The sequence below is a fragment of the Ambystoma mexicanum genome, chromosome 13 (assembly GCF_040938575.1).
Source record: "Ambystoma mexicanum isolate Mex_15411 chromosome 13, UKY_AmexF1_1, whole genome shotgun sequence".
NCBI lineage: Eukaryota > Metazoa > Chordata > Amphibia > Caudata > Ambystomatidae > Ambystoma > Ambystoma mexicanum.
Window position 1 is genome coordinate 822,061,305 of NC_090938.1, and position 19,477 is coordinate 822,080,781.

At 58.5% G+C, this 19,477-nt stretch overlaps 1 protein-coding gene across 1 annotated transcript in view; it reads left to right on the forward strand.

Moving 5' to 3' along the window:
• The window catches only part of VARS2 (valyl-tRNA synthetase 2, mitochondrial), a 266,584-nt gene that overhangs the window by 242,463 nt on the left and 4,644 nt on the right, over positions 1-19,477 (forward strand). Inside the window, exons 28-29 of the mRNA XM_069635309.1 lie at positions 3,263-3,441; positions 4,554-4,703. Coding sequence (XP_069491410.1) covers positions 3,263-3,441; positions 4,554-4,703 — 329 coding nt within the window. The remainder of the gene's footprint in view (positions 1-3,262; positions 3,442-4,553; positions 4,704-19,477) is intronic.

Consider the following 19,477-nt stretch of genomic DNA (forward strand, 5'->3'; position numbering starts at 1 on the left):
ACATATACTGATATAAAATCTATTCACAGCATATGAATCCATGAAAGATAAAATTTTGAGGAAGGTAGTAGTTTCTTACCCGTAACTCCGTTTCTCCAGCATTGGTATCTTTCATGGATTCACATGTGTCCCCCAACCTTCCCCTCCAGGCAAACATCCTCTACAAGTGGTTGTCCTCCAGCTGGAATGGTTAAAATCTGAGGGGAAGCTGCTGAGGCGGAGTTATACACTCGACGTCCTATTGGTGGGGACCAAAACCACCCACAACGACGTTGATGAGACACTCAAGGTGTCCAGGTTTTTCCATAGGAAAAGTACTAATTCAAAGTAACGATGGATTCCCAGCCTGACGGGGAATATTCACAGCATGTGAATCCATGAAAGATACCAACGCTGGAGAAATGCAGTTACAGGTAAGAAACTACTCCCTTCGCTCGCACTTCGTACCTCACACAGATCCCATTGGGATGTAATTTTCCTTTTTTCAATCCACAGAGACTTTCGACAACGTATTTATTTATTTATATAGCGCACCAGGCCCAGGGGCAACCGGGCGCATCTCTTAGATACAGCATGATAAAAGCAAACAGGTCAGTACTTACAAGGTTTTACAGGTATATTGCAAAGTTTGCAAGCAAAATAATACCAATAAGAGAACAAGCAGAATGTATATACAAGGGTACATCTAAGTACAAGTTAAGCAGTGAGTCCAGTGTTAAATGTCTTGGGAGGACAACCACACTTTGGTAAGGTGTTTGAATCTCAGAAAGGAGGGTTCTGCTCTGAGCTCATTAGGGAGTGAGTTCCATAATTTGGCTGCCATGATGAGGAAGCTGGTTCCACCTGATCTTTGGAGATTGTATCGTGGGATGACAAGGCAGTTGGCTTGGGCCATTCTGCGAGGTCTAGTGGAGTTGTGGAAGGCAAATCTGTTAGCCAGGTAACAGGGAGCTTGGTTATGAAGGCATTTATGGGTAAGAGCCAGAGATTTCAAGGAAATTCGGTGTGGGATTGAGAGCCAGTGAAGGTTGCGTCTAGTGTCAGCTATGTGTTGGCGCCTAGGAATGTTAAGGGCTCCTCTGATCGCATTGTTTTGGACAATTTGTAACTTATTTAAGTTACAGCGATTAGTACCTAGGTAAAGGGCGTTGCAGTAATCAACCTTTGATAGTACAAGGGTCCTAGCCAGGGTCACACAATTGGCTGTAGAGAGAAAAGGGCGACAGGCTGTAATAAGCTTGCAGGTATAAGCCGCTGCGGAAGAGACTGAATTGGTTTGTCTAATGAAGGATAAGGTCGAGTCAATGCAGATCCCTAGGGTTTTTGTGTCCTTAGCAGTTAGGATAGTATTCCCATCGATGGTGAAGGACTTAAACGCAGGGTCGAGTTTGGTGAGTTTTTGTGGCGAGCCAAGAATGAGGAGCTCTGTCTTTTCATCATTTAGACAGAGTCCGTGTTGAGCCATCCACGCTTGGATGACCTGGTAGATGACATTGATAGCGAAGGAGTCAGCAGGGTAGTCACCTGTGATGAGGATTAGTATCTGGGTGTCGTCAGCGTAATTGGTGTAAGTGACACCCAGATAGTCCAGAATATCGAAAAGGGGTTTGGTGAACACGTTATACAACGTGGGTGAGACACACGAGCCTTGTAGCACGCCATAAGAGACAGGTGCGGGTGGGGCGGCTGCTAGTGGAGAGAACACGTACATAGATCTGTTGTCTAAGAAGGAGCTAATCCAGGTTGTAGCTTTGTCAGAGAAGTGTGCAGCTGATTTGAGGTGGTGACAAAGAATTTCATGATTGACAAGATCAAAGGCCGCAGAGAGGTCCAAAAGGAGTAATAGACAACGTAATCTTCCTTATGCGACCACTCAGTAACTTTGTATCACACGAGATTCTATTCATTTGTCTTGCTGCATACAGTACTTTCAATTTGAAGGCCTGGACAATGGGTTTTCCCTTCCCACGCCTTCATTCAGATACTTTGTGTTTCTTCCTTCCCAGTCTGCATTATCTGATTGCCTTACAATCGTGGAGAACTGCAGTAATGGATTTCTTTTCATTCCGCGTACTCTCGCTACATAGTATTTAGCCGCGCGTATCACATTGCGAGTCTCCCTGTACTTCAGACTCACCAGCAGTTCTTTCGTTTGCGCTCCCAGGCTATCTGTTTCAGGAACACTGCGGCTGAGGTCAGGGTCTCACCACCTGCCCCTCAGACACTCCTGCCCACAGCAGAATAACAGGCATGCCCGGCTTACATAAGGGAAGGTTGGCCCTGTCCACGCCCTTCCACTTTTAGCCACACTGGCTCCCTGGAGATACGGCTCCCTTCACCCCAGAGGCTCTGCTCTGCCACAGGGTAGCGTGTCGGCTCGTCAGTCTCATCCAGCTGGTTTTCTCTCTGCCTCCTTGCTGCTCGCCTCCAGAACACCAGTTCCATGCAAGTCAGGTATCCCATGCTGGACTCAGCCATGCACCCTCCCTGTTGCTGTGTCTTTAACTGCTGCTATTTGCACTGCTGACTGCCCCACCTTTTATACAACTGCAGTTAACAGGCTGCTGGTGTGTGATCAGTGTAAAGCCTGCCTGACCTTCCATTACCCAATTATCTGGACATGCATGTCCTTTAGCTCCGAGTGAATTGGATCTTAAAGGGGCAGTGTGTATTTTCTTATTCCTTTTAATGGCCTGCAGGGGAAGTGTAGGTTTTTGCCGGTTAAGGTCACAATATCCCACAAAGGCAGATGGGGGTGTAAAGGAGGTCTGTTTCAGGAAAAGGGGGATACCATGTCTCGCCTGTAAGCACTCATCTCCAATCCCTGAAGACCCTCCACTCAGATGATCCTCCCTCGCTTGTCCACCCCAGGGTCGGATACAAAAGCGATGGCCCTTCCCTGGCCATTGGAGCAGAGGCTCCCCAGGGAGTAGGCGTGGGAGTACCACCAGGTTTCTCACACCGGTTACCTTTAGGGATGAGGACGTAGTGGAGATGAGCGAAATGCATTGGGAGGGAAGCTCAGCAGTGCATGACATGGCCATCTGAGGGCAGGAGAGTGATGAGGAGAGCTGGTGAAGGAAGGAAACTCGCCTGTGGGGTGGCAGAGGGGAGAGAAGGGCTTATAACTTGAAAAGGAGAGATCTTGATGGATGGATGAATGCTTGTGCTACTGAGCTCGGCTAGGATGGAAGCATTTAAGACGTGTGGGCAGGAGGATTGTCCCAGTCACCGTTCCCTGTCATTTTCTTTCCCCCTCTAGTGACAGTGATCTGCATGGAAGAGGATGTGTCCAGAATTCTCCAGGAGTACCGAGTGCCCCTGCAGACACTCTCTCTCTCTGGGGCCTTGAAGCTGCTCCAGTCTACTGAGGAGAGGGTCCCAGTGGGCTCTGCTCTTGGTGTTGCCAACAGTCGATGCTGGGTCTACCTGAACTTGCAGGTCAGTAAACAAACAGATGCTAATGCACTCTGACAGGAAGGGGCAGGCTGAAAGTGTGGCTACGGGGGAGATGGGGCTTGAGGGGTAGTATGCCAACCACCACTGTTCGCTAGATTCCTTTGTAACTAAAGATACTAAGGGCCTCATTACGGCTTTGGCGTTAGCCATGCTGCTATTGGCGGGATGGCTGCCTCCAAAACTGGGTCTGGGTCCGGGTTCCCTCATTGTTTTGGACTTGCGACTATGTACATAACTGTGTATTCATTTTCCCATATAATTGGAAATGGGTTAAACATGTGAATTGAAACACCTGTTATTGTTGGATTATGCTATGTAATATCCTTCATGTGTTATGTTAAACCAATAGCCCGGATTTGAGAAAGGTCTCGAGAGACCGAAACACGTGTCATCAGGAAGGGCACTTTGTGAAATATATTAAACCACTTTGGAACATTGAGCGCAGTCTCATTCTGGGTTATTCCTTCATACATATTTGTACATGTGGTTCTCTCTTGGCTAAACCACAAACCTAGTGAAACGCGACCTACTACATCTCACGGAGCCAAGCAGAACAAACAGAACGGTAACGAATATGTCGCCATGTTAGACCAGACCTTTATAGCCAAGAACCTGTGAAACATTCAGTAGGGAGTGGTTTTGCATTTGCCACTTGACTCTTGGGAGAACGACCAATCCCCTACACATACTCTTAAACCATTAAAGAAAGCCCTAAGCACACGCTGCTGAGCCAGCTGAGGGCATCGTGGTCTTACTCGGCCTTAATTATGATATTCCTCAGTTCTTTTGTCTAATTCTCCACTTACTTGCACGGCGTATTCCACGATAGGGACTGGCTTTGTCCATTTCGAAGGCGGGTAAGACTTGAATGACATGGATGTGTTCCTGACTGAAAGTCATTGTAGCGGCCTCAGCTCTCATGAGCATTTGATTTGTAATTCTAACCTTAAGGCCGTTTGACCTCTGATTCTGCTTGATCCCTGCGTAAGCATTCAGCACCTTTGGACCCCACCCTTTCCCATGTCCTGGTGCCCCTCCTCCATGGGCTTCCAGTCCAGTGACTCAAAGTGACGCCTTTCTCTGCTTCTTGACAGGGGTTGGTGGACCCTCAGCAAGAGCTCCTCAGGGTGACCTCGCGTCTGCGAAAGGTGGAGCAGCAGCTATTGGAGCTCAGGGCGAGGGTGGAGACCGAGAGCTACGGGAATACGGTCCCACAGAGCCTCCAGGACGAGCATCAGAACAAGGTATGAACACAGGTTAGAGTGGAGCAGGTCTCTGGTCTAGTGTAGTATATTATTTCACCCATTACTAGGGCCCGCACACAACCCTCCCAATGCCCCCCAGTGCTGGGCTGCACAGCCCCTTCCATTCCACTACTAGGGCTCACACACAACCCTTCCAATGCCCCCCAGTGCCGGGCTGCACAGCCCCTTCCATTCCGCTACTAGGGCCCACACACAACCCTTCCAATGCCCCCCAGTGCCGGGCTGCACAGCCCCTTCCATTCCGCTACTAGGGCCCACACACAACCCTTCCAATCCACCCAGTGCTGGGCTGCACAGCCCCTTCCATTACACTACTATGGCCCACGCACAACCCTTCCAATGCCCTCCAGTGCTGGGCTGCACAGCCCCTTCCATTCCACTACAAGGGCCCACATACAACCCTTCCAATGCCCCCCAGTGCTGGGCTGCACAGCCCCTTCCATTCCTCTACTAGGGCCCACACACAACCCTTCAGTGCTGGGCTGCACAGCCCCTGCCATTCCGCTACTAGGGCCCACACACAACCCTTCCAATGCCCCCAGTGCTGGGCTGCACAGCCCCTTCCATTCCACTACTAGGGTCCACACACAACCCTTCCAATGCCCCCCAGTGCTGGGCTGCACAGCCCCTTCCATACCACTACTAGGGCCCACACACAACCCTTCCAAAGCCCCCCAGTGCTGGTCTGCAAAGCCCCTTCCATTCCACTACTAGGGTCCACACACAACCCTTCCAATGCTCCCCAGTGCTGGGCTGCACAGCCCCTTCCATTCCACTACTAGGGCCCACACACAACCCTTCCAATGCCCCCCAGTGCTGGGCTGCACAGCCCCTTCCATTCCACTACTAGGGCCCACACACAACCCTTCCAATGCCCCCCAGTGCTGGGCTGCCCATCCACTTCCCTTCCATTCCATTACTAGGGCCCACACACAACCCTTCCAATGCCCCCAGAGCTGGGCTGCACAGCCCCTTCCATTCCACTACTAGGGCCCACACACAACCCTTCCAATGCCCCCCAGTGCTGGGCTGCACAGCCCCTTCCGTTCCACTACTAGGGCCCGCACACAACCCTTCCAATGCCCCCCACTGCTGGGCTGCACAGCCCCTTCCATTCCACTACTAGGGCCCACACACAACCCTTCCAATGCCCCCCAGTGCTGGGCTGCACAGCCCCTTCCATTCCACTACTAGGGCCCACACACAGCCCTTCCAATGCCCCCCAGTGCTGGGCTGCACAGCCCCTTCCATTCCACTACTAGGGCCCACACACAACCCTTCCAATGCCCCCCATTGCTGGGCAGCACAGCCCCTTCCATTCCACTACTAGTGCCCACACACAACCCTTCCAATGCCCCCCAGTGCTGGGCTGCACAGCCCCTTCCGTTCCACTACTAGGGCCCGCACACAACCCCTCCAATGCCCCCCAGTGCTGGGCTGCACAGCCCCTTCCATTCCACTACTAGGGTCCACACACAACCCTTCCAATGCCCCCCAGTGCTGGGCTGCACAGCCCCTTCCGTTCCACTACTAGGGCCCACACACAACCCTTCCAATGCCCCCCAGTGCTGGGCTGCACAGCCCCTTCCATTCCACTACTAGGGTCCACACACAACCCTTCCAATGCCCCCCAGTGCTGGGGTGCACAGCCCCTTCCATTCCACTACTAGGGCCCACACACAACCCTTCCAATGCCCCCCAATGCTGGGCTGCACAGCCCCTTCCATTGCAGTACTAGGGTCCACACACAACCCTTCCAATGCCCCCCAGTGCTGGGCTGCCCATCCCCTTCCATTCAACTACTAGTGCCCACACACAACCCTTCCAATGCCCCCCAGTGCTGGGCTGCACAGACCCTTCCATTCCACTACTAGGGCCCACACGCAACCCTTCCAATGCCCCCCAGTGCTGGGCTGCACAGCCCCTTCAATTCCACTACTAGGGCCCACACACAACCCTTCCAATGCCCCCCAGTGCTGGGCTGCACAGCCCCTTCCATTCCACCACTAGGGCCCACACACACACCTTCCGATGCCCACCAGAGCCGGGCTGCACAGCCCCTTCCATTCCACTACTAGGCCCACACACACCCCTACCAATGCCCCCCAGTGCTGGGGTGCACAGCCCCTTCCATTGCAGTACTAGGGCCCACATGTAGCCATTCCAATGCGCCCCAGTGCTGGGCTGCACAGCCCCTTCCATACCACTACTAGGGCTCACACACGACCCTTCCAATGCCCCCCAGTGCTGGGCTGCACAGCCCCTTCCATTCCACTAGTAGGGCTCACACAAAACCCTTCCAATGCCCCACAGTGCTGGGCAGCACAGCCCCTTCCATTCCACTACTAGGGCCCACACACAGCCATTCCAAAGCCCCCCAGTGCTGGGCTGCCCAGCCCCTTCCATTCCATTACTAGGGACCGCACACAACCCTTCCAATGCCCCCCAGTTCTGGGCTGCCCAGCCCCTTCCATTCAACTACTAGTGCCCACACACAACCCTTCCAATGCCCCCCAGTGCTGGGCTGCACAGCCCCTTCCATTCCACTGCTAGGGTCCACACACAACCCCTCCAATGCCCCCAGAGCTGGGCTGCACAGCCCCTTCAATTCCACTACTAGTGCCCACACACAACCCTTCCAATGCCCCCCAGTGCTGGGCTGCACAGCCCCTTCCATTCCACTAATAGGGTCCACACACAACCCCTCCAATGCCCCCCAGAGCTGGGCTGCACAGCCCCTTCCATTCCACTACAAGGGCCCACACACAACCCTCCCAATGCCCCCCAGTGCTGGGCTGCACAGCCCCTTCCATTCCTCTACTAGGGCCCACACACAACCCTTCCAATGCCCCCCAGTGCTGGGCTGCACAGCCCCTTCCGTTCCACTACTAGGGCCCACACACAACCCTTCCAATGCCCCCCAGTGCTGGGCTGCACAGCCCCTTCCATTCCACTGCTAGGGCTCACACACAACCCCCGCAATGCCCCCCAGTGCTGGGCTGCACAGCCCCTTCCATTCCTCTACTAGGGCCCACACACAACCCTTCAATGCCCCCCAGTGCTGGGCTGCACAGCCCCTTCCATTCCACTACTAGGGCTCACACACAACCCTTCCGATGCCCCCCAGTGCTGGGCTGCCCAGCCCCTTCCATTCCACTACTAGGGCCCACCCACAACCCTTCCAATGCCCCCCAGTGCTGGGCTGCACAGCCCCTTCCGTTCCACTACTAGGGCCCACACACAACCCTTCCAATGCCCCCCAGTGCTGGGCTGCACAGCCCCTTCCATTCCACTACTAGGGCCCACCCACAACCCTTCCAATGCCCCCCAGTGCTGGGCTGCCCAGCCCCTGCATTCCATTACTAGGGCCCGCACACAACCCTTCCAATGCCCCCCAGGGCTGGGCTGCCCAGCCCCTCCATTCCACTACTAGGGCCCACACACAAACCGTCCGATGCCCCCCAGAGCCGGGCTGCACAGCCCCTTCCATTCCACTACTAGGGCCCACACACAACCCTTCCAATGCCCCCCAGTGCTGGGCTGCACAGCCCCTTTCATTCCACTGCTAGGGCTCACACACAACCCCCGCAATGCCCCCCAGTGCTGGGCTGCACAGCCCCTTCCATTCCTCTACTAGGGCCCACACACAACCGTTCAATGCCCCCCAGTGCTGGGCTGCACAGCCCCTTCCATTCCACTACTAGGGCTCACACACAACCCTTCCGATGCCCCCCAGTGCTGGGCTGCCCAGCCCCTTCCATTCCACTACTAGGGCCCACCCACAACCCTTCCAATGCCCCCCAGTGCTGGGCTGCACAGCCCCTTCCGTTCCACTACTAGGGCCCACACACAACCCTTCCAATGCCCCCCAGTGCTGGGCTGCACAGCCCCTTCCATTCCACTACTAGGGCCCAGCCACAACCCTTCCAATGCCCCCCAGTGCTGGGCTGCCCAGCCCCTGCATTCCATTACTAGGGCCCGCACACAACCCTTCCAATGCCCCCCAGGGCTGGGCTGCCCAGCCCCTCCATTCCACTACTAGGGCCCACACACAAACCGTCCGATGCCCCCCAGAGCCGGGCTGCACAGCCCCTTCAATTCCACCACTAGTGCCCACACACAACCCTTCCAATGCCCCCCAGTGCTGGGCTGCACAGCCCCTTCCATTCCACTACTAGTGCCCACACACTACCCCTCCAATGCCCCCCAGTGCTGGCCTGCCCAGCCCCTTCCATTCCACTACTAGGGCTCACACATAACCCTTCCAATGCCCCCCAGTGCTGGGCTGCCCACCCCCTTCCATTCCACTACTAGGGTCCACACACAACCCTTCAATGCCCCCCAGTGCTGGGCTGCCCACCCCCTCCATTCCACTACTAGGGCCCACACACAACCCTTCCAATGCCCCCCAGTGCTGGGCTGCACAGCCCCTTCCATTCCACTACTAGGGCCCACACACAGCCATTCCAAAGCCCCCCAGTGCTGGGCTGCCCAGCCCCTTCCATTCCATTACTAGGGACCGCACACAACCCTTCCAATGCCCCCCAGTGCTGGGCTGCCCAGCCCCTTCCATTCAACTACTAGTGCCCACACACAACCCTTCCAATGCCCCCCAGTGCTGGGCTGCCCAGCCCCTTCCATTCCATTACTAGGGACCGCACACAACCCTTCCAATGCCCCCCAGTGCTGGGCTGCCCAGCCCCTTCCATTCCATTACTAGGGACCGCACACAACCCTTCCAATGCCCCCCCAGTGCTGGGCTGCACAGACCCTTCCATTCCACTACTAGGGCCCACACGCAACCCTTCCAATGCCCCCCAGTCCTGGGCTGCACAGCCCCTTCCATTCCATTACTAGGGACCGCACACAACCCTTCCAATGCCCCCCAGTGCTGGGCTGCACAGCCCCTTCCATTCCACTACTAGGGTCCACACACAACCCCTCCAATGCCCCCCAGAGCTGGGCTGCACAGCCCCTTCAATTCCACTACTAGTGCCCACACACAACCCTTCCAATGCCCCCCAGTGCTGGGGTGCACAGCCCCTTCCATTCCACTACAAGGGCCCACATACATCCCTTCCAATGCCCCCCCCCAGTGATGGGCTGTACAGCCCCTTCCATTCCACTACTAGGGCTCGCACACAACCCTCCCAATGCCCCCCAGTGCTGGGCTGCACAGCCCCTTCCATTACTCTACTAGGGCCCACACACAACCCTTCCAATGCCCCCCAGTGCTGGGCTGCACAGCCCCTTCCATTCCACTACTAGGGCTCGCACACAACCCTCCCAATGCCCCCCAGTGCTGGGCTGCACAGCCCCTTCCATTACTCTACTAGGGCCCACACACAATCCTTCCAATGCCCCCCAGTGCTGGGCTGCACAGCCCCTTCCATTCCTCTACTAGGGCCCACACACAACCCTTCAATGCCCCCCAGTGCTGGGCTGCACAGCCCCTTCCATTCCACTACTAGGGCTCACACACAACCCTTCCGATGCCCCCCAGTGCTGGGCTGCCCAGCCCCTTCCATTCCACTACTAGGGCCCACCCACAACCCTTCCAATGCCCCCCAGTGCTGGGCTGCACAGCCCCTTGCGTTCCACTACTAGGGCCCACACACAACCCTTCCAATGCCCCCCAGTGCTGGGCTGCACAGCCCCTTCCATTCCACTACTAGGGCCCACCCACAACCCTTCCAATGCCCCCCAGTGCTGGGCTGCCCAGCCCCTGCATTCCATTACTAGGGCCCGCACACAACCCTTCCAATGCCCCCCAGTGCTGGGCTGCCCAGCCCCTCCATTCCACTACTAGGGCCCACACACAAACCGTCCGATGCCCCCCAGAGCCGGGCTGCACAGCCCCTTCAATTCCACTACTAGTGCCCACACACAACCCTTCCAATGCCCCCCAGTGCTGGGCTGCACAGCCCCTTCCATTCCACTACTAGTGCCCACACACAACCCCTCCAATGCCCCCCAGTGCTGGCCTGCCCAGCCCCTTCCATTCCACTACTAGGGCTCACACACAACCCTTCCAATGCCCCCCAGTGCTGGGCTGCCCACCCCCTTCCATTCCACTTCTAGGGTCCACACACAACCCTTCAATGCCCCCCAGTGCTGGGCTGCCCACCCCCTCCATTCCACTACTAGGGCCCACACACAACCCTTCCAATGCCCCCCAGTGCTGGGCTGCACAGCCCCTTCCATTCCACTACTAGGGCCCACACACAGCCATTCCAAAGCCCCCCAGTGCTGGGCTGCCCAGCCCCTTCCATTCCATTACTAGGGACCGCACACAACCCTTCCAATGCCCCCCAGTGCTGGGCTGCCCAGCCCCTTCCATTCAACTACTAGTGCCCACACACAACCCTTCCAATGCCCCCCAGTGCTGGGCTGCCCAGCCCCTTCCATTCCATTACTAGGGACCGCACACAACCCTTCCAATGCCCCCCAGTGCTGGGCTGCCCAGCCCCTTCCATTCCATTCCATTACTAGGGACCGCACACAACCCTTCCAATGCCCCCCCAGTGCTGGGCTGCACAGACCCTTCCATTCCACTACTAGGGCCCACACGCAACCCTTCCAATGCCCCCCAGTGCTGTGCTGCACAGCCCCTTCCATTCCATTACTAGGGACCGCACACAACCCTTCCAATGCCCCCCAGTGCTGGGCTGCACAGCCCCTTCCATTCCACTACTAGGGTCCACACACAACCCCTCCAATGCCCCCCAGAGCTGGGCTGCACAGCCCCTTCAATTCCACTACTAGTGCCCACACACAACCCTTCCAATGCCCCCCAGTGCTGGGGTGCACAGCCCCTTCCATTCCACTACAAGGGCCCACACACAACCCTTCCAATGCCCCCCAGTGCTGGGCTGCACAGCCCCTTCCATTCCACTACTAGGGCTCGCACACAACCCTCCCAATGCCCCCCAGTGCTGGGCTGCACAGCCCCTTCCATTACTCTACTAGGGCCCACACACAACCCTTCCAATGCCCCCCAGTGCTGGGCTGCACAGCCCCTTTCATTCCACTACTAGGGCCCGCACACAACCCTTCCAATGCCCCCCAGTGCTGGGCTGCACAGCCCCTTCCATGCCACTACTAGGGCCCACACACAACCCTTCCAATGCCCCCCAGTGCTGGGCTGCACAGACCCTTCCATTCCACTACTAGGGCCCACACGCAACCCTTCCAATGCCCCCCAGTGCTGGGCTGCCCAGCCCCTTCCATTCCATTACTAGGGACCGCACACAACCCTTCCAATGCCCCCCCAGTGCTGGGCTGCACAGACCCTTCCATTCCACTACTAGGGCCCACACGCAACCCTTCCAATGCCCCCCAGTGCTGGGCTGCACAGCCCCTTCCATTCCATTACTAGGGACCGCACACAACCCTTCCAATGCCCCCCAGTGCTGGGCTGCACAGCCCCTTCCATTCCACTACTAGGGTCCACACACAACCCCTCCAATGCCCCCCAGAGCTGGGCTGCACAGCCCCTTGCGTTCCACTACTAGGGCCCACACACAACCCTTCCAATGCCCCCCAGTGCTGGGCTGCACAGCCCCTTCCATTCCACTACTAGGGCCCACCCACAACCCTTCCAATGCCCCCCAGTGCTGGGCTGCCCAGCCCCTGCATTCCATTACTAGGGCCCACACACAACCCTTCCAATGCCCCCCAGTGCTGGGCTGCCCAGCCCCTCCATTCCACTACTAGGGCCCACACACAAACCGTCCGATGCCCCCCAGAGCCGGGCTGCACAGCCCCTTCAATTCCACTACTAGTGCCCACACACAACCCTTCCAATGCCCCCCAGTGCTGGGCTGCACAGCCCCTTCCATTCCACTACTAGTGCCCACACACAACCCTTCCAATGCCCCCCAGTGCTGGGCTGCCCACCCCCTTCCATTCCACTACTAGGGTCCACACACAACCCTTCAATGCCCCCCAGTGCTGGGCTGCCCACCCCCTCCATTCCACTACTAGGGCCCACACACAACCCTTCCAATGCCCCCCAGTGCTGGGCTGCACAGCCCCTTCCATTCCACTACTAGGGCCCACACACAGCCATTCCAAAGCCCCCCAGTGCTGGGCTGCCCAGCCCCTTCCATTCCATTACTAGGGACCGCACACAACCCTTCCAATGCCCCCCAGTGCTGGGCTGCCCAGCCCCTTCCATTCAACTACTAGTGCCCACACACAACCCTTCCAATGCCCCCCAGTGCTGGGCTGCCCAGCCCCTTCCATTCCATTACTAGGGACCACACACAACCCTTCCAATGCCCCCCAGTGCTGGGCTGCCCAGCCCCTTCCATTCCATTACTAGGGACCACACACAACCCTTCCAATGCCCCCCCAGTGCTGGGCTGCACAGACCCTTCCATTCCACTACTAGGGCCCACACGCAACCCTTCCAATGCCCCCCAGTGCTGGGCTGCACAGCCCCTTCCATTCCATTACTAGGGACCGCACACAACCCTTCCAATGCCCCCCAGTGCTGGGCTGCACAGCCCCTTCCATTCCACTACTAGGGTCCACACACAACCCCTCCAATGCCCCCCAGAGCTGGGCTGCACAGCCCCTTCAATTCCACTACTAGTGCCCACACACAACCCTTCCAATGCCCCCCAGTGCTGGGGTGCACAGCCCCTTCCATTCCACTACAAGGGCCCACATACATCCCTTCCAATGCCCCCCCAGTGATGGGCTGCACAGCCCCTTCCATTCCACTACTAGGGCTCGCACACAACCCTCCCAATGCCCCCCAGTGCTGGGCTGCACAGCCCCTTCCATTACTCTACTAGGGCCCACACACAACCCTTCCAATGCCCCCCAGTGCTGGGCTGCACAGCCCCTTCCATTCCACTACTAGGGCTCGCACACAACCCTCCCAATGCCCCCCCAGTGCTGGGCTGCACAGCCCCTTCCATTACTCTACTAGGGCCCACACACAACCCTTCCAATGCCCCCCAGTGCTGGGCTGCACAGCCCCTTCCATTCCACTACTAGTGCCCACACACAACCCCTTCAATGCCCCCCAGTGCTGGCCTGCCCAGCCCCTTCCATTCCACTACTAGGGCTCACACACAACCCTTCCAATGCCCCCCAGTGCTGGGCTGCCCACCCCCTTCCATTCCACTACTAGGGTCCACACACAACCCTTCCAATGCCCCCCGTGCTGGGCTGCCCACCCCCTCCATTCCACTACTAGGGCCCACACACAACCCTTCCATTGCCCCCCAGCGCTGTGCTGCACAGCCCCTTCCATGCCACTACTAGGGCCCGCACACAACCCTTCCAATGCCCCCCAGTGCTGGGCTGCACAGCCCCTTCCATTCCACTACTAGGGCCCACACACAACCCTTCCAATGCCCCCCAGTGCTGGGCTGCACAGACCCTTCCATTCCACTACTAGGGCCCACACGCAACCCTTCCAATGCCCCCCAGTGCTGGGCTGCACAGCCCCTCCCATTCCACTAATAGGGCCCACACACAACCCTTCCAATGCCCCCCAGTGCTGGGCTGCACAGCCCCTTCCATTCCACTACTAGGGTCCACACACAACCCCTCCAATGCCCCCCAGAGCTGGGCTGCACAGCCCCTTCCATTCCTCTACTAGGGCCCACACACAACCCTTCCAATGCCCCCCAGTGCTGGGCTGCACAGACCCTTCCATTCCACTACTAGGGCCCACACGCAACCCTTCCAATGCCCCCCAGTGCTGGGCTGCACAGCCCCTCCCATTCCACTAATAGGGCCCACACACAACCCTCCCAATGCCCCCCAGTGCTGGGCTGCACAGCCCCTTCCATTCCTCTACTAGGGCCCACACACAACCCTTCCAATGCCACCCAGTGCTGGGCTGCACAGCCCCTTCCGTTCCACTGCTAGGGCTCACACACAACCCTTCAATGCCCCCCCAGTGTTGGGCTGCACAGCCCCTTCCATTCCACTACTAGGGCTCACACACAACCCTTCCGATGCCCCCCAGTGCTGGGCTGTACAGCCCCTTCGATTCCACTACTAGGGCCCACACACAACCCTCGCAATGCCCCCCAGTGCTGGGCTGCACAGCCCCTTCCATTCCTCTACTAGGGCCCACACAAAACCCTTCCAATGCCCCCCAGTGCTGGGCTGCACAGCCCCTTCCATTCCTCTACTAGGGCTCACACACGACCCTTCCAATGCCCCCCAGTGCTGGGCTGCCCAGCCCTTTCCATTCCACTACTAGGGCCCACCCACACCCCTTCCAATGCCCCCCAGTGCTGGGCTGCACAGCCCCTTCCGTTCCACTACTAGGGCCCACACACAACCCTTCCAATGCCCCCCAGTGCTGGGCTGCACAGCCCCTTCCATTCCACTACTAGGGCCCACCCACAACCCTTCCAATGCCCCCAAGTGCTGGGCTGCCCAGCCCCTGCATTCCATTACTAGGGCCCGCACACAACCCTTCCAATGCCCCCCAGTGCTGGGCTGCCCAGCCCCTCCATTCCACTACTAGGGCCCACACACAAACCGTCCGATGCCCCCCCAGAGCCGGGCTGCACAGCCCCTTCCATTCCACTACTAGGGCCCACACACACCCCTACCAATGCCCCCCAGTGCTGGGCTGCACAGCCCCTTCCATTGCAGTACTAGGGCCCACATGCAGCCATTCCAATGCGCCCCAGTGCTGGGTTGCACAGCCCCTTCCATACCACTACTAGGGCTCACACACGACCCTTCCAATGCCCCCCAGTGCTGGGCTGCACAGCCCCTTCCATTCCTCTACTAGGGCCCACACACAACCCTTCCAATGCCCCCCAGAGCCGGGCTGCACAGCCCCTTCCATTCCTCTACTAGGGTCCACACACAACCCTTCCAATGCCCCCCAGTGCTGGGCTGCCCACCCCCTTCCATTCCACTACTAGGGCTCACACACAACCCTTCCAATGCCCCCCAGTGCTGGACTGCCCACCCCCTTCCATTCCACTACTAGGGCCCACCACACACAACCCTTCCAATGCCCCCTAGTGCTGGGCTGCACAGCCCCTTCCATTCCACTACTAGGGCCCACACACAACCCTTCCAATGCCCCCCAGTGCTGGGCTGCACAGCCCCTTCCATTCCACTACTAGGGCCCACACACAACGCTTCCAATGCCCCCCAGTGCTGGGCTGCACAGCCCCTTCCATACCACTACTAGGGCCCACACACAACCCTTCCAATGCGCCCCAGTGCTGGGCTGCACAGCCCCTTCCATTCCACTACTAGGGCCCGCACACAACCCTTCCAATGCCCCCCAGTGCTGGGCTGCCCATCCCCTTCCATTACACTACTAGGGCCCACACACAACCCTTCCAATGCCCCCCAGTGCTGTGCTGCACAGCCCCTTCCATTCCACTACTAGGGCCCACACACAACCCTTCCAATGCCCCCCATTGCTGGGCTGCACAGCCCCTTCCATTCCACTACTAGGGCCCACACACAACCCTTCCAAAGCCCCCGAGTGCTGGGCTGCACAGCCCCTCCCATTCCGCTACTAGGGCCCACACACAACCTTTCCAATGCCCCCCCCCCAGTGCTGGGCTGCACAGCCCCTTCCATTCCACTACTAGGGCCCACCCACAACCCTTCCAATGCCCCCCAGTGCTGGGCTGCACAGCCCCTTCCCTTCCATTCCACTACTAGGGCCCACACACAACCCTTCCAATGCCCCCCAATGCTGGGCTGGACAGCCCCTTCCATTCCACTACTAGGGTCCGCACACAACCCTTCCAATGCCCCCCAGTGCTGTGCCGCACAGCCCCTTCCCTTCCACTACTAGGGTCCACACACAACCCCTCCAATGCCCCCCAGAGCTGGGCTGCACAGCCCCTTCAATTCCACTACTAGTGCCCACACACACCCCTTCCAATGCCCCCCAGTGCTGGGCTGCACAGCCTCTTCCATTCCACTACTAGGGCCCACACACAACCCTTCCAATGCCCCCAGTGCTGGGTCGCACAGCCCCTTCCATTCCACTACTAGGGCCCACACACAACCCTTCCAATGCCCCCCAGTGCTGTGCTGCACAGCCCCTTCCATTCCACTACTAGGGCCCACACACAACCCTTCCAATGCCCCCAGTGCTGGGCTGCACAGCCCCTTCCATTCCACTACTAGGGCCCACACATAACCCTTCCGATGCCCCCCAGTGCTGGGCTGCCCAGCCCCTTCCATTCCACTACTAGGGCCCGCACACAACCCTTCCAATGCCCCCCAGTGCTGGGCTGCACAGCCCCTTCCATTCCACTACTAGGGTCCACACACAACCCTTCCACTGCCCCCCAGGGCTGGGCTGCAGAGCCCCTTCCATTCCACTACTAGGGCCCACACACAACCCTTCCAATGCCCCCCAGTGCTGGGCTGCACAGCCCCTTCCATTCCACTACTAGGGGCCACACACACCCCTACCAATGCCCCCCAGTGCTGGGCTGCACAGCCCCTTCCATTGCAGTACTAGGGCCCACATGCAGCCATTCCAATGCCCTCCAGTGCTGGGCTGCACAGCCCCTTCCATTCCATTACTAGGGACCGCACACAACCCTTCCAATGCCCCCCAGTGCTGGGCTGCACAGCCCCTTCCATTCCACTACTAGGGTCCACACACAACCCCTCCAATGCCCCCCAGAGCTGGGCTGCACAGCCCCTTCCATTGCAGTACTAGGGCCCACATGCAGCCATTCCAATGCCCTCCAGTGCTGGGCTGCACAGCCCCTTCCATTCCATTACTAGGGACCGCACACAACCCTTCCAATGCCCCCCAGGGCTGGGCTGCAGAGCCCCTTCCATTCCACTACTAGGGCCCACACACAACCCTTCCAATGCCCCCCAGTGCTGGGCTGCACAGCCCCTTCCATTCCACTACTAGGGGCCACACACACCCCTACCAATGCCCCCCAGTGCTGGGCTGCACAGCCCCTTCCATTGCAGTACTAGGGCCCACATGCAGCCATTCCAATGCCCTCCAGTGCTGGGCTGCACAGCCCCTTCCATTCCATTACTAGGGACCGCACACAACCCTTCCAATGCCCCCCAGTGCTGGGCTGCAGAGCCCCTTCCATTCCACTACTAGGGCCCACACACAACCCTTCCAATGCCCCCCAGTGCTGGGCTGCACAGCCCCTTCCATTCCACTACTAGGGACCGCACACAACCCTTCCAATGCCCCCCCAGTGCTGGGCTGCACAGACCCTTCCATTCCACTACTAGGGCCCACACGCAACCCTTCCAATGCCCCCCAGTGCTGGGCTGCACAGCCCCTTCCATTCCATTACTAGGGACCGCACACAACCCTTCCAATGCCCCCCAGTGCTGGGCTGCACAGCCCCTTCCATTCCACTACTAGGGTCCACACACAACCCCTCCAATGCCCCCCAGAGCTGGGCTGCACAGCCCCTTCAATTCCACTACTAGTGCCCACACACAACCCTTCCAATGCCCCCCAGTGCTGGGGTGCACAGCCCCTTCCATTCCACTACAAGGGCCCACATACATCCCTTCCAATGCCCCCCCAGTGATGGGCTGCACAGCCCCTTCCATTCCACTACTAGGGCTCGCACACAACCCTCCCAATGCCCCCCAGTGCTGGGCTGCACAGCCCCTTCCATTACTCTACTAGGGCCCACACACAACCCTTCCAATGCCCCCCAGTGCTGGGCTGCACAGCCCCTTCCATTCCACTACTAGGGCTCGCACACAACCCTCCCAATGCCCCCCCAGTGCTGGGCTGCACAGCCCCTTCCATTACTCTACTAGGGCCCACACACAACCCTTCCAATGCCCCCCAGTGCTGGGCTGCACAGCCCCTTCCATTCCACTACTAGTGCCCACACACAACCCCTTCAATGCCCCCCAGTGCTGGCCTGCCCAGCCCCTTCCATTCCACTACTAGGGCTCACACACAACCCTTCCAATGCCCCCCAGTGCTGGGCTGCCCACCCCCTTCCATTCCACTACTAGGGTCCACACACAACCCTTCCAATGCCCCCCGTGCTGGGCTGCCCACCCCCTCCATTCCACTACTAGGGCCCACACACAACCCTTCCATTGCCCCCCAGCGCGGGGCTGCACAGCCCCTTCCATTCCTCTACTAGGGCCCACACACAACCCTTCCAATGCCCCCCAGTGCTGTGCTGCACAGCCCCTTCCATGCCACTACTAGGGCCCGCACACAACCCTTCCAATGCCCCCCAGTGCTGGGCTGCACAGCCCCTTCCATTCCACTACTAGGGCCCACACACAACCCTTCCAATGCCCCCCAGTGCTGGGCTGCACAGACCCTTCCATTCCACTACTAGGGCCCACACGCAACCCTTCCAATGCCCCCCAGTGCTGGGCTGCACAGCCCCTCCCATTCCACTAATAGGGCCCACACACAACCCTTCCAATGCCCCCCAGTGCTGGGCTGCACAGCCCCTTCCATTCCACTACTAGGGTCCACACACAACCCCTCCAATGCCCCCCAGAGCTGGGCTGCACAGCCCCTTCCATTCCACTACAAGGGCCCACACACAACCCTCCCAATGCCCCCCAGTGCTGGGCTGCACAGCCCCTTCCATTCCTCTACTAGGGCCCACACACAACCCTTCCAATGCCACCCAGTGCTGGGCTGCACAGCCCCTTCCGTTCCACTGCTAGGGCTCACACACAACCCTTCAATGCCCCCCCAGTGTTGGGCTGCACAGCCCCTTCCATTCCACTACTAGGGCTCACACACAACCCTTCCGATG